The following is a 16,227-nucleotide window of genomic DNA, read 5'->3' as shown; positions in this document are numbered from 1 at the left end:
CTTAAAATAACCAATTCAGGGAAAGAAACACAATAACTGGTTGTCGAATTTGTCTGAAAATTTGTGGGCAGATAGATCTTAATCTGATGAACATTTTTACCCCCTGTCAGATCTGCTCTAAATGCTTTGGTTTCAGAGATTGTCAGATCTGCTCTAAATGCTTTGGTGTCAAGAGATACACGCAAAAATCTACATTTTACCCTTATGTTCAATTTAGCCATGGTGGCCGTCTTGCTTGGTTGGCCAGGTCACCCGACACATTTTGAAAACTAAATACCCCAATGATAATTGTGGCCAAGTTTGGTTAAATTTGGCCCAGTAGTTTCAGAGAGAAGATTTTTGTAAAAGATTACAAAATTGTATAAAATTTGTTAAAAATTGACTATAAAGGGCAATAACTCCTTACAGGGTCGACTGACAATTTTGGTCATGCTGACTTATTTGTAGATCTTACTTTGCTGAACATTATTGTTGTTTACAGTTTATCTCTATCTATTATAATATTCAAGATAATAACCAAAAACGGCAAAAATTATTATGACAGATATTCCATAACCAAATTATAATGATGTCATTTTTACTTTCAAAGGGATGACTTCGCATTACCATGGGAACCCTTAGTTAGAAAGATTCCTTTAAAGCAGCAACCCTTAATAATGGAAATCATGATAGGAAGCACAAGCTCTAGAATATTGTATCAACTTGAAAATATATATTTTCCTAATGCATGCACTGCTGGAATGTTGTTAGATAGAATTAGAAAGTTCACGAATGGATGAAATTAAGCAACACTTAGTGTCAATTTCTATTATGTTTACCTGTTCTGTCCCTAATAAGTATTCATTAAGTAGCTTTCCTGCATTTTAAACAATGTGTCTTGGTTTTTTTTTCTAATTTGATACATGTTTCTATTTTCTGATAGGGAAAGGCCTCCAATAAAACAACTTCAAATTCTCTTCTTTTCTTTAATCACATTTTAACTGCTTGCATTAGCACTGACAATACCCATTCTTATAAAGAATAGCAACATAATAATCTCAGTTTGCCAATGTCTTAAGGACATTAACTTACAATTAATGCTTCTGTATGAATGACGATGAATTAATAAATACATGTACAAAATGTCTATACAGCTTACAATGAACTTTATATGCAATCATCTTGAAGAGCACAGAATTACAGAGAAATGTCTATGGACTGTTCCCATTATGAAAATGTGGTGCCAAAGGGTAGCACTTCATAAAATAATAGCAATATCTGTGAGCGTCAATTCTTTAAAGAAGTATCATCATGAAATTATACAAGAGGTTTCAGAGTGTTTCACATGCTCTGATAACCTAAATGGAACAGTCCTGATCAAACACATTTAGTTCTGTTCAATATGTTAATGATATGCAAAATTATACAATAAAATATCAATATTTATATAATCTATTATCAAATTTGATTATTTATTCTTTTTCTGAAAGTCATAAATTTTTTAAAGACGGTTGTCTCCTCACCAAATTCTTATCATAACAGGACTTTTAAAGTTCAAATTTCTTAATTGGAAAACAAGAAGAATTTACAGGTTTCATAATTTGGGCACAAAGCATTTGAAATCTCTTCCATCACTTCAGAATGTTTTGCAATTTACTAATAAAGATAAGTCTTTTATGTTAACTTTTTTCAGGTTTCACGTGATAGAAGTTGATTATCTTCCATATGCGTCAATAGATATTAAAGAAGCACAGCCCAGAAAGTATTTGAGGTCAAATTATTTAACTGAAGAATAAATATTCCAAAAATCAATTGTATTTTACATAATTTAAAATACAAACATTATGCTACAGAATAAATAATTGCATTCATTATTAAAGAATAGTACATTAATTGTAACATAACACACATAAAATTGACATCTATGCATTGTCAATGTGATGGGAAGCACAGAAACATGAACTAGCCCTTTCCCAGAATTATAACAATCTGACCCAATCATTTTCCATGTTTTGTAATAGCAGCTCTAATTTCAATGTTTATGACATGAACAAACAGAAGTCTGACATATGAACATATCTACAAATGATTATTTTTCCCATATTTTCCACAGAATGAGAAGCCATAGAATTCTATATAAATCATATTACAGGGGAAACAATTTCAACGAACAATGAATCTGTGAACTTCAGTGTCGACAAGCTTAATCTAATCCTCTTCATATTCCAATGTAATCCCTGTAGAACTTCTATCTCTTTCTTACTACTGAACACATACTGTCTTCCTGACTTGATGGTGATAACATATCACCAAATACAATAAACGGTCATTTGCAAATAAAATCTAAATCTGAAAAAGACAGAAAAAAGATAATTATAATAATTTAAAGATTTACAGCTTAATAAAATAATTATTTATTTTTTTTAGAAATCTTCTATATCATCAAATTAATAGGCTACAGAATTCTGCAAACATTGAAATTGAGCTTTAAATTGTAAGCTTCTCCTTCAATTCTTCATGACTTTGAACAATACAGTTCATCAGTATAAACTTAGTATGTCCAAATTTCTTTGTTAAAGTCAGTTCATAAGTTGGTTTTTTTTTGTGATTTTTGCTTTTATATTTTATACATTATCAGCTATGTATCTGTTATTGAAAACATAGTTCTCCTTGATAGAAACTTTATGTATATTGTATATTAATAGGCATTTATTCTGCTTAATTAATTAGTTGTCATTGCTTATTGTCCAGTTGCAAATATTTCATAAACATTCATTCAGGACAGTAGTCTTCTGTCTTGTTGCAATTAAATATACTTTAATTTTCCTTCTTTTTTTTGTAAATTTGTTGTTTGACAGTGTGCAAGTTTACAAATATATAATGTGTATTTTTTTCGCCAGTGCATCAATTTATATCCATATTAATGATGAATTAGCAATTTGTTGATGTAGGACAATTCATAATTGAATCTTGTTAAAATATATCTAGGCTTACATTCTTTCACAAAACAGTGTCCTGATGCATATAGTTAATAATAGAGTATTCAAGAATTTATTTTTTTCAGTTCTGGCCTCAACCTTAAAAGATATTATACTTACGTTTTATATACATCTAATGTTGTTCCTTCATTGCTCTTCATATGCATAACCAATTAATGTTGTTTCTCTACAAGATAAATATAACAATGGTTGAAGAACTTGCTTTTGTTGAAACTGGTTCACAATCATAACTTGCTACACATTCTCAAAACAAAGATACAAACTACATGAGGAATAATCATCTTATTCTTTTATTTTTTTAAACATTAGAATATCTGACATTTTTATATTAAATTTGATAAATGAACAAATTTTAATAAGTTTATTGTTAGACATGTAACAGATATGCTTGAATTAATTTGGAAATTTTTTATATTCATGAAAGAGAAAGTTTGTCAAGTTTACAAGCATGTATTTCACACGATGATTATTAATCTTGCTCTAATTTCAGGGAACTAAAACTTTTTGTGTGTACTTAGAATACAGATATTATATTTCTGCGCAATTCATGGAAACAAAAGTTATTAGAAGAGGACATAAGAATTTCTTACAAATACAAATACATTTTCGTTCTGATTGGTCTTTTGATTCAGAATTCTATTTAGTATTACCAAAATTGTCATCAACAGTATGTAATGCAGGATGTGACTATTTGTACAAATGATGTAAAATTATTTAGAGTTATCTTTTAAGTGTACTTAAATTCATATATAAAAGTTTTAAAAAACTTACTGATTAGGCAGTTGGTAAGCAGATGCTTGACTTCTGAAAAAAATATTCAAAGTTATAAATTCATTTATAATCATTTTGCATGATGACAAAATTGGTAAACATTTAGTGGAATATTTCCGTCTAGAAACTAGTTTTCATTAGACTGTAATCTAAACATGTTCTCCATTTATTTATTACAATACAAATTTTTTTTTCTTTCAAGTCAACAAAAAAAAATAGACTGGTATTAATGCCAAGAAGACTTTTAACAAAATAGCAAAATACAAGTGTGTAAACATATATACTTACAATACTAAACCATCATCAAATGTCATTATCTTTTCTGTGTTTGAAACAGCACTGTCAAAACAAGACAAAATATTTTTTTTATTATCATCTACAAAGTCATCTTCTGCATTGATTTAACATGAAGGCACAACTATGATAAAATGTCATTAACAAAATAAAATTTATGATGACCTCTAAATGTCATTGGAATTCTTGTTGGGTAGCTGTCTCACTCACACTATTAGATATCTTGGTGTAATCAGGGGTGTACAGAATTTTACACCGTTGTTGAAAATTCATACACCCTGAGGCGCAGTCGAATGGGTGTATGAATTTTCAACAACGGTGTAAAATTCCGTACACCCCTGATTACATCAAGATAACGAATTTATTTCTTATGAACAATTCCTTTACTCATTTTGAAACCAGGACGTAAAATTGTAAAAATGGTAATGAAAAATTTCCAGCGTAACATTATTTCAATGTCCATGTTGCTGCACATCTTCAAATACTTTTTTACTTTATTTTTGGAAAAATTCAGAAAATTTTTGTGTTCTTTTGAGTTTACAAAAAAAAAAAAAAAAAAAAAATAATTTTTTTTTAGCATTTTCTTCTTATTATTTTTTTTCTAATTTTTTTTTTTTTCTTTATTTTGGGAAAATTTACTTTTCTTATTTTTTTGGGCAAAATTTCATATTTTTAAAAATTTTGGCAAAATTTTATTTATCCCCAGGTGAACAAGGGTGGGGTGTTATTTACACCGGGGTAGTCAACCAATCAGATTGCAGTACTTTTGCTGCATAAGAAATAAACATCTTTACATCGTTGTTAAATAATATATGAATTGAAAACTGGTTCTGTGTAAAGAGAGTCATATCTCTTGCATGTTAAAGACACCCTTGTAGATTTCGAAAAAGAGCAGACTAATGCCGCTACAAGGCAGCACTCTCACCCGCAAAGTGGAAAGGGATTAATATAAGTTGAAAACTTGTTTCCCAATCCCCTATAAATAAATATGTTTAAACTAAAACTGGTTAATACATGTAAGAATTTGGTTAATTATTTTTTATATAAATGTATCAATGTGTATATATGATCTGCAAATGATCTGATAATGGTAGAGTTGACTCACTTGGCTTTAAGGTGGTATGGGAGTCTAAAATAAAAATGATAGAATTTGTTCATACTTTGCCAAAACGTTGTATCTATTGATACATGTTGAAAAATATAATAAAAATGATAGGTCACCGTGCATTTTCTCAGGCTACAGGACAGGACAAAATGACAAATTTTGTATGGATTATACAGGAAAAAACACCATTTTGTGATTAGAAACTAAACAAAATGATAGAATTGATAAATACTTCAGGAAAAGATAGCTTTCAGACACTGCTTTGAGAATATCAAAAGAAAAGATAGGGTCACCGTACGTTTTTTCCGGCTAAAATACAAAATAGGAAAATTCCATACAGAATCCTTTAGAAAATGCACTTTTTTAGAGTTACCTCCCCTTAAAATGCCAATTTAAAAAAAAAATAAAAACAACCAAAAATAATTAACATTTGCAAAAATATCAATATTTAGAAGTTATATTCTTATAAATTGGTACTTTTAAATGAAAATGTACATTAAACATCTGCATTCCTGCATCAAATTTTGCTAACTTGATGGAAAATCTGGACCTTTGATTCTGTTTTTTACAATCCAAGATGGAGGAAGACACCCATACCACCTTAATTAACACATTATTATATGTATTTCAACATTGCTTTTTTTATTAGCATGTAAGTCTTTATTACACCTTGTTGGTTGAGTTGAAAAAATTTTGGTTTAGTATGTTGTACATGCAACTTATAACTGGTTAAGTTGATTTACTTGGCATTAGCATGCATTTTTATATTTTACTTACTTTGCTTTAGCATGTGTTAGTATATGAGACTTGAGGTTGGTAGACTGTGCAAACTTTTTATTGCAGCCATCAAACGGACAAACATATGGTCTGTCCCCTGTATGTATTCTAACATGTGTCCGTAAGTTAAAGTCCAGTGAAAATCTTTTCCCACATCCTTCAAATGTACACTGCAAAATAAAATGCCAACAATAGTAAGAATTCAATAGTCAAAATCATAATAAAAAGTTAAATACTCAGTTTTAATTGAACTACCTTCTCACTTGTAAGTAATACAAGTAATACATATTGTGTTGAAATTGTGAGGCCAATAGTTTAAAGTTTCAATTATATCAAGGACTATTTCACTTTCAGCCTTAAAGTACAATGACCCTGTTGCTCATATGTTTGGTCATGACCCTATTAGATATAAGTTCCTCCATGGTTATATTAAAAAAATTTATGTACTCTTCTGCTATCATTTTCAGCAACAATATGCATAAGACATTTCTTCTGCTTTGAAGAGAGCTTTTTGGAATTCATGGGAAAATCAACACCAAATAATGAATATATCTTGAATCTTTTTTTACACTTTAAGTTAAGTAACTAGCAATTAACCCTATACTTATTAAATTTCATATTCGTATAATACCTGAAATGGTTTCTCCCCTGTGTGGACAAGCTGGTGCCGTTTTAACTTTGAACTTTCAACAAAGGCTTTCCCACATTCTGCACAGACATGTACCCTTGGGCCATGCGTATGTAGATGTTTGCGCATGGCTGAGTTATCACGAAACATTTTATTGCAACCCTGTAAAAAAAAAGTACATTCAATTTAGAACAAGCAATTTACAATTAGTTAAATAGAGCCAGCACAAACATTCTTAAAGATTATGGTCATGTAGGGAATTGACAGTGACTATTATAGACAATTTAAAAAAGAGAGTTTGAAATTTGAAATATAGCAAACACACTGGTCTGTTGTCAAACAAATTATGATGAATGTAGATATTTTTTGTTTTTGTTTCTTAGGTTGCTGTCTTGTTTGAACATATACTACACATCTTTCATCCACTACAACAAATTGATTAATTTTTCTTTGACATTGGCTTAAAACAGATACAAATAGATGTAATACAAAATTTTAAAATTTTATAAAAAAGAACAGGACAGCTACCATTCAACACATAATATTCTTGACCTTGAGGAACAATATTGATTCAATTAGATAAGGATAGAGATTTTTTTTTACTGCAGACATTTTTGCTTAGCAGCAGTACAATTATTGTTTTTTCTTCACCACAGGACTGAAATATTTTATTTATCTACATGACACATTAAACATGGAACTTTATCGCTCACAATATAACACAAAGAATTATTCAAGGAAAAATGAAATCTTTTCGTTTATGCCCATATATATGTTACAGTAAATAGGTGAAATTAGGAATTACACGTAATTACTAAACATTTCAGTAAATACCTGTAACTACTAGCCAATTTAGTAAATACATGTATTTACTAGTTGTTTCAGTGATTACTGGTAATTACTGATTTTTTTTGTCATTTTTACAGCTATTTACTAACTTGATGTTTTTGTTTTAAAATGAAAAACATAATTCAAGATACCAAATAAGAAAGTAAAGGGTAGGGATTTTAAGGGAGCTTACTTAAGGATATAGGAATATAAGGCACATCAAAAGTGCATACTCTTTAGTGTTTGTGAATTGAAACTGGAAAATGGTTGTTTTATAGGTCTTGTAACTCCGTCACTATATGCATTTATATATGCAAGACAATGATATCAATCCAAAATTGATTTTCATAATTTTGTTAAACTAAAATCTCAATCATGCACTGTGGTTTAAAACTTTAAAATAACTTTCTCCAAATATCCTGGATTTCTACCAAACTTGGACAGAAGCTAAATGTTTATGATCATAAGATAATATCCGAAAGTAAAGTTTGTAAAAAAAATCCTTTTTTTCGTATATTACTTATAAAAGGACTAGTTTTTCCCCAGTTAACATTACATACACTCTGCAGTTAAAGATTTTAAAACATTAGATTTTATAAACCATCCTGGATTTTTACCCAATTTTGACAGAAGCTTCTTAAAGTACTTAAGCCAAAGATAGTATCTAGAGGAAAATTTTAATATTTTTTCCTCATTTTTGTTGAGCCTGCGATTAACAGCAAAAGTAGGCGAGACTATTTGTTCTGCAAAACTCTTACAATTGTAACAGCTTAATACATTGATAACCCATCTTCAGCTAGGGGTTGAATTGAAGGTCACATGAATACGTATTCAATGAGGTCCAAATATTCACTAGCAAGTGCACAACTCATCAACCTTGTTTCGCAGCTAATTTAACAAAATAGAACCAGATTGGCTGCTAACAGTGAATTATAATTTCACTATATCATTTTTATGCCCTACCTATCAATTCTTCATGGATTTCGTTGGTACAGGAGAACCACAAAAATCTAAAGTTCAACAAACAAGAATGTGTCCCCAGTACACGAATGCCCCACTCGCACTATCATTTTCTATGTTCAGTGGACCGTGAAATTGGGGTAAACCCTCTAATTTGGCATTAAAATTAAAAAGATCGTATCATAGGGAACATGTATACTAAGTTTGAAGTCAATTGGACTTCAACTTCATCAAAAACTACCTTGACCAAAAACTTTAACCTGAAGCGGGACAGACGGACGAACGGACGCACAGACCAGAAAACATAATGCCCCTCTACTATCGTAGGTGGGGCATAAAAAACACATGTTGGGACACATTTTTATAGGTTTTTATGCAGACTTCGACTAAACCACAAAATTAGATATCCACGAACATGAAAGTTTTCCTCAAACCACAAAAATTGGTACCCACGAAAACAAACGAATTCACAGTAACTAAGTTCTATATTCTGCCTAGAATTATACCTTATGTGGACAAGGAACTGTTCTTGGCACATCATCTGCAGCTTTTCTTGGCTTTATTCTGAAATAATCAAATATAACTGTTAGTTCTTCCATTTTTTTAAATCTTTTTTTGTAATTAAATTTTTAGCGCCGCATGTACATGTACATATAGTTAATAAATTTTGGACAAAGTTGCATTAGATTACAAAGTTTGATGATTTAGAAATACAGTCTTTAATATTATGGCGCGACAAGCTAAATTTTTATTCATATTTTCTTTCAGCTAAAGAGTATGCATCCAAACTCCTCCCCATTTTTGCCGCAATTATTCTTTACTGGGTTAAATTAAAAATACAGTAACACAAATCTACCATTTAATATTCAGGTCCCAAATCTGAATCCATTAACGTAAAAATGGTAAATAATTTCAAAAAGAAGTCTTCAACAACATGGTTCGTCTGTTTGCTCAGCTTGACATTACAAAATCACAATGCTTTAAAAATGTTCATATTCATGCATGATGTAATGAGGTTATAAGAATTAACATGTGACCAATGAATGATTTTATAGACGTTACCTTGTCAATGATCAAAAGAAGACAATATAATAGCTAATATTGAAATATTTGGTCCCTTCCCCGTCTGATAAATACCTTGAGTGCTGTAGCAACTGCATGTCTCTTGGCTGGAGACTGAAATTAACAACAAATCCAATTTGTTTATTTGAAATGAATATGGATTTCTTTTAACTCATTATTCTATATTGAAAACAAGCTAATATTAAAGCAATCAGCGCTTTAAAAAAATATAGAAAAAAAAAACAGCCTTTAAACTTAGTAATAAGAATGCAATATAATCAATCTACTGGCAAAGGCAATAACTGAAATGTTATCTGGGATCTCAGTTAGCTTTTTAATTAGAATGAATTCTAACTACGAACAGAGAATTCAAGTTACGAAAGCCATTTGACCAACATTGAGGAAATGAGCTTTAACATAGATATACATGTAAGAAGATGTGGTATGAGTGCCAATGAGACAACTCTCCATCCAAGTCAAATTTTATAAAAGTGAACCATTATAGGTCAAAGTACAGTCTTTAACACGGAGCCTTGACTCACACCGAACAGCAAGCTATGAATGGCCCCAAAAATGACTAGAGTATAATCATTCAAATGGAAAACTAACAGTCTTATCTTTATAAAAAAACAAGAAATGAGAAACACTTTTGAACCACAACAACAAATTTTACTTGCTTGTTTAATTTCCATACCAGATGTTGGACAAATTTGTTCTGTGTATTTTTGTTTTTTCATGTTTTGACTGTTCCTTTATAATGCACTTACCTAATGCATTCATAAAGGTACCTAATGCATTCATAAAGGTACCTAATTGGCACATGGATCATTAAATGCCATGATAATTCTTTAGACTAATAGTTGAAAAAAATAATTGAAGTGCAAATTGCAATGTTAGTTAGAAGTAAAAAATACTGTTAGAGAAGTGACTTATTGAGTTACTACAGCACTCAAAAATAATAATAAGAACTTTGTATCAAATAACAATACTAGAACAGTAACCTTGTAATGTAGGTACATCATAACATGTAAACTAAAGGCCATTTATTGACTATTTTGTAATTTAAAATATATTTATGAACTATACTTCAAGTGAGTCATTCAAGGAAAGTATGAGTTTATGGCAATGATATGTATTTACACCAAATACATTTAAGCAATGATAAAACCATGCAATAGCTATATTGAATTTAACATTTAGCAGTAGCATTATTTATTATAAAGGCTAAGCAAAGGCCAAGGGGAGAACACTGACCCCTTGTTTGAAAAATTAGATCCCATGTTATAAGGAAACTCCACGCAGGAATAAACTGATGGGTTATGCTTTAAACTAGGTGGAACACTGTACATTGTAAGTGGTTCAAAATTAATGTGTCTCTTTCATTTATAGATGTCATTCCAAACTACATGTACTGTGGAGAAAAATGCCAAACAAATATATTCTTGTATTCTTGTACTGAAAAGTTCTTGTAATGGAAAACTAATCATTTGACCTATGAGGTCGACACAATCCACTGAATTATATGGCAAAACAAAGCAAAGTGTGCTCAACCCTTCTTTAATATCACAGTCAAGTGAGACAGGGATGTTATTATTTACCATAATCAATAAAGTGTTGCTATGAAATTATATACAATGTATTTGTGTGGTATCTACTTTCCTTCTTAAAATAGTAAAACAATTCAATGAGTTAATTTGAGTCCCTTTGTGATTTCGATACCCCCCCCCCCTTCCCCCTCCCTTTGGGTTAAATTTTTACAAGAGGCTATACTGAGTGATCACTAAGGGAGTGGGATTGCTTGAACTTTTGTGAGACAAATATGTCGTTAGGCCACTTGGTACATGTACATGTTATACAATAAGTTAGTGCAAATTAGTGTAACCAAAATTAAAATATATTATAGGTTAGTACATTTTAGTGTTCCAAGCAATGAATTAATACATGCATGCAACTTTCCAATCTTCAATCCTCAATCAAAAATATATCATTCAATCTGTAGAAAATGTTAAATTAATGCAAACAACAACATGTGGGCTACATTGTGTATTGTCAAATTTAACCATCCATACCTGAATAAGAATATATTTTTAAAGAGATTTTTTAAAGCCTTTTTTCTTATAAAATATTATTTAAAAAAAATCTTTTGAGTAATTCATCATCTCAACATTACAAGTTTGATTAAGTTGCCTTTTCGTATTAACTAATTTAATCAATTTCTACCTTGAACTTATAATAATCTTTCTTTTAATTATTTCTGACATACATGTATGTGCTATCATTTGGTCATTTTAAATTTGACAATATTTGTGTGGCCTTTGTATGTGTTGCACTGATGTTAAGCAAAATTTTGATTAAAAAAATATTTTGCTTATAACAGGATAAAATTTTGTTATTATGATTTATTAAAGCATGAAAATGTGAAGTGGTGGTTGCAACATAGAGTTGAAAAATCCCAAAGTTATGCCCCTTTGTACATATTAATCATAGTACTAATAACAACATAAATTATTCAGTATGAGCAATACATTAAAATTTTAGAATGACACATGCATATACATTAATATGTAGATCATTAATGATTACTGTGACACCAAATCATAGTAATGATACATGTAGTCCGAGATTACTCTGACGTCCAACGGCTGTTTTGCCAGACAAGCTGGGGCCGTGGGACGTCAGAGCTCGTCCCAGATCAAAAAGTGGATATTTGCCCACCCAAAATAGATGCGCTGCTTCTTCGCTTCTGGTGCCGACTGACGGCCTTGGAATTATATAAATCGGGCATCAATCTGTTCATTTTTCATTTATCTCTTCATTTATGTAAGTTTCACCTACCTGCCAACCTTTATTTTCTCATCATTAGACAGTTTTCACAGTGACCCATAGATTTCGGCATTTTGACTTTCACTTTCAAATGGACGTCAAGTTACGAGAGATTTTGTGGTCTCGAGACTCAAAATATGCAAATATTTATATTTTTTCACCTCCTTTATAGGAGATCGATGATTAACATTTAGTAGCAAACCATGATTTTTCACCTCCTTTACAGGAGATCGGTATGAAGCATTTAGTTCCGACCACGTTACAATCGGAAGTTCTCGGACATTTAGATAACTTGCATCGTAAATGAACGAGGTGTTACATTATGGTAATTTGCATAAATCATCACTGTTTTCTCGTGGTCATGTGATAATCTTTGAAAATGAAAGGCAAAATGCCGAAATCTATGGGTCACTGTGAAAACTGTCTAATGATGAGAAAATAAAGGTTGGCAGGTAGGTGAAACTTACATAAATGAAGAGATAAATGAAAAATGAACAGATTGATGCCCGATTTATATAATTCCAAGGCCGTCAGTCGGCACCAGAAGCGACGAAGCAGCGCATCTATTTTGGGTGGGCAAATATCCACTTTTTGATATGGGACGAGCTCTGACGTCCCACAGCCCCAGCTTGTCTGGCAAAACAGCCATTGGACGTCAGAGTAATCTCGGACTATGATACATGTAGTATTTAAGGCAAAGAAAACTCTGAAAGGGTGAGCTGCCCTTGAGTGTTTCTACTTTTTTCAGGATTTTTTGTAATTTTTGCAATTTGAACTTGTAAAAGAAATCCAAATCTTGAAAAAAAAATCGCAAAACAACAGGACCTTTTTTTTACATTGCTCCCTCTAACATGTCGTATCCAGATTCTGAACCATAAAATTTTTTTTATGCATTACGGTACTATTTTACATGCTAAGAATAGTTTTTTTTTCTCCTAATATTTTTCATTGAACTGCAGGGTAATAATATTAATTAACATGTACATAATATATATGATATGGGGAAAAATCATTTATATTCATATAAAATAATAACAAGAACACACTGTGACTTCAAAGTGCTTTTTGTAATGTTTATAAATGTATCAAGACACAGCTAAAATTTTGTCAGGTAGGCAAACAAGAAGCACACATATTATTTTGAGTAACAAATCTAGCAATAAAAATAAGGAGATGTACATGTAGTCTGTTTTTAAAAGAGACAACTGTCAACCACAGTTTTAATGACCAAGATAAATGCTAGTCCAGATTAGGGGTCATCCATAATTGTCAACCATTTTCCAAAGTGTACAAAACGTACACTTGGGGGGAGGGGGTTAAAAAATCAACATTTTTACTGTACGCTTTTAAAAAAAATAAAAAATAAAACAAGTCTGATATATTTCAGTTTATTTTCATTGCAAATTTCGACATTAAATGCAATTGTAATAGACAGGATCGTCTTTTTATTAAGAATGATTGATTCTTGTCTTGAAATCTGAAAATGGTTGATGTACACTTTTAGAGGGAGGGTGGGGGGTCTGAAAATTTGAAAAAGTGTATGTTTTGTACACTTTGGAAAATGGTTGACAATTATGGATGACCCCTTACTAAATCAATGTTACATGTTCACAAATACCTCATTACCCATCTTGGTTAAGAATAAAAAGAACATAACAAACACATTTTATCAAAAAAATCGAAATAATTTTGCAAGTTTAATTTTTTTTTCAATTATACCTGGCAAATTCTGCAAGTTGTTTTGGGTCACTTAAATCAAGTCCAGGAATACCACCAGGTGGAAGTTTTTTGCCAGTCATATATTCTGTAAAATCAGCATCTGTTTCTGATACTTCATCTTCCAGTTTTATTTTGTCATCCCCACCTGGAAATATGTGAAAGGTTATATAATTGAATGACGTAAGATTAAAAAAGTCTTTCCTACAGTGATACATTTAACTTAAAAGTTTTTAGGTGCTCTTTTGTTCTGATTTTTTGTAAATACATGTATATTTTGTTTGTCAACCAATAGTCCAATACAAATGTACATTAAATATTTAAAAGAGAGGTTGGAGCTTCTGTCCTTTACAATACAGCTAACTGGTTTTTATCACATTTTTATAATTTTCATTGTAAAAGCAATAAAGGGCAATAACTCAGAATGGCAAAAATGAAAATCCTCTTTAAATATCAAACTTGATCTCAATTATTTGTATCTGACAGTAACAAAACCATTACATATGAAACACATTTGTAAAACAGTTCATGTACAATGTACTCATAATTTATTTTAAAGAAAAGACAAAGTGCCATTTTCAAACCAATTAAGGGCCATAACTCCTAAATGATAAAATGAAAATGTTGAACTTGACCTCAATTTTGCATTTTTGTCAACCAAAAAATACCAATAATTGGAAATTGTTGTGGTTTTTTAAGTGTATTATATCACTTTGCACTTCGATGAATTGATTGTGCATTTTCTACAGCAGAACTTATCTCTCCTGACCAGTTGAAATGTGATTAAGCAAACTGTAATTAAAAACTTGTATGTTGGTTAAAAAAGCTCTATATAACTGTGTTACAATTCAGATCTTTGATATGAGCGCACAATATGCCTATCGCCTTTTCAAGATCCATAACTCCAAAAAATTTAAGGTATTTCAGAAATTAATTAAGCTGAAATGTCTTGCCTGCTTTTACTGATAATTGAATGATGACAGCCCCTAAAAACAAAGCTTTCTTTTGTACATTGTGTATAGTTTGCAATGTACATAATCTAAATCTGTATCTGTTGTTTTTTTTCTTTTCATACATATGAAACTGAATCATAGAATCTCGTATCTACATACATGTACAATAAATGAATATAGGCTAACTATTTATAAACTCCTCCCCTTTAAACAAGTTGTGACCTTCACCTTACAAAATTTTCTAAATAAAGAAATCACGTGATGAATTTCACGGTTGAATGCAAAGAAAGGAGCCATCTTGTCCATTTCCAAGGTCATTTTCCATTTTCAATAAAATATTCTTAGTTTCAACAAGAATCAATGTAATTAATTCACAATCATCTCCAACAATTTTTTTTATATCAGAATTTACATTAAAACCATTACATGACTCCAGGACATACTAAAACTGGGCTAAAATTCGCGGTCATCTTTCTGCAAATGGCCGCGGTCCGCCATTGCAAATTTACACCGCCATGTTCTTGCAATGGCTGAAATAATATGGCGGCGCCCATGAATTCACTATGGCCGACAGCTAAATCAAAACAAACATCTTAACTTGACTTGAAAAACATTGTCAGCCCTCAAATTGAACGAAAAAGGGTAAAAATACGTTGGGTGTGTCTACTTGAACATTCCATAAAAAGACAATGACGTCATTTCATACTATCCTGTCTGTACGAACTATTGACAAGATTTCTTTGATTATCTTGACTTATTTTCGCTATTTTGTCACAATAATATACCAAAACTCATGACCAATAGTTTAAATTTTAAGAATAAGATATATACTGACCCGTAGCCCACATAGTTACTGAAAATTCTCCTTCCAAAGTTTTTATTTGAACCTGTTTTTGTTCCCATTTCTTCGATGATGAAGGCGAATCAAAGTTCAATTCTCCAAGTGTTCCAGCACTAACATAATTTTTTGAGCGACTTCCTTTCTTTTTACTCCCTTTGCCCTTTCTATATGTACAAATTTCTTCTGTAGATACTTCTATTTCAGGTGCAGGAACAGGTATACTGTCAACATACACGAGGTTAGGATCACCGACAACTTCCTCACGAGTTTGTAAAATTATTTCTTCCTGTCCATCTGGCAAAGGTTGTAAAGCTATCATAGGTTGCACTTCAATTGTTTCATCGGTCGTTTCAACTGTCTCTATCGGCACTTCAACAGGGATCGATTCCACCTCAACTTCTTGAATTTCAACTTCCGAACCAATGATGGACGCCATGTTGGTAATGGCGGCCAGCAAGTTTTGTTCGCTGGGGGTCGTAGTTAACTCATTT

At 31.0% G+C, this 16,227-nt stretch overlaps 1 protein-coding gene across 2 annotated transcripts; it reads right to left on the bottom strand.

Annotated features, from left to right (window-relative positions):
* Positions 1-951: 951 nt before the first annotated feature.
* LOC143068576 (transcription factor YY2-like) lies at positions 952-16,220 on the bottom strand. 2 transcript variants are annotated; one of them, XM_076242757.1, is made up of 10 exons: positions 15,731-16,218; positions 13,946-14,090; positions 9,479-9,517; positions 8,848-8,905; positions 6,557-6,715; positions 5,926-6,095; positions 4,038-4,088; positions 3,750-3,782; positions 3,078-3,144; positions 952-2,328 (listed from the first exon to the last, which is right to left on the bottom strand). In XM_076242757.1, exons 1-9 carry the CDS (start codon positions 16,170-16,172, stop codon positions 3,105-3,107), a joined length of 1,137 nt encoding a protein of 378 aa, XP_076098872.1. In that variant the 5' UTR covers positions 16,173-16,218; the 3' UTR covers positions 952-2,328; positions 3,078-3,104. The 2 variants fall into 2 exon arrangements, with proteins under 2 accessions (XP_076098872.1, XP_076098873.1); XM_076242758.1 differs by lacking the exon at positions 9,479-9,517 and having other exon boundaries at positions 15,731-16,220.
* Between the last annotated feature and the right edge of the window lie 7 nt (positions 16,221-16,227).

Source organism: Mytilus galloprovincialis, chromosome 3 (assembly GCF_965363235.1).
Source record: "Mytilus galloprovincialis chromosome 3, xbMytGall1.hap1.1, whole genome shotgun sequence".
Classification (NCBI taxonomy): domain Eukaryota; kingdom Metazoa; phylum Mollusca; class Bivalvia; order Mytilida; family Mytilidae; genus Mytilus; species Mytilus galloprovincialis.
This window is presented reverse-complemented; position numbering and strand designations above follow the sequence as displayed.

Bases quoted from the DNA above. Each gene is read 5' to 3' on its own strand.
- LOC143068576 (XM_076242757.1), bottom strand. From the start codon at position 16,172: ATGGCGTCCATCATTGGTTCGGAAGTTGAAATTCAAGAAGTTGAGGTG. The intron at 6,716-8,847 runs GTATAATTCTAG...TTTTTTTTACAG, and splicing joins CAGTTCCTTGTCCACATAAG to GGTTGCAATAAAATGTTTCG. The intron at 3,783-4,037 runs GTAAGTATATAT...TATTTTTTTCAG, and splicing joins TTTGATGATGGTTTAGTATT to AAGTCAAGCATCTGCTTACC.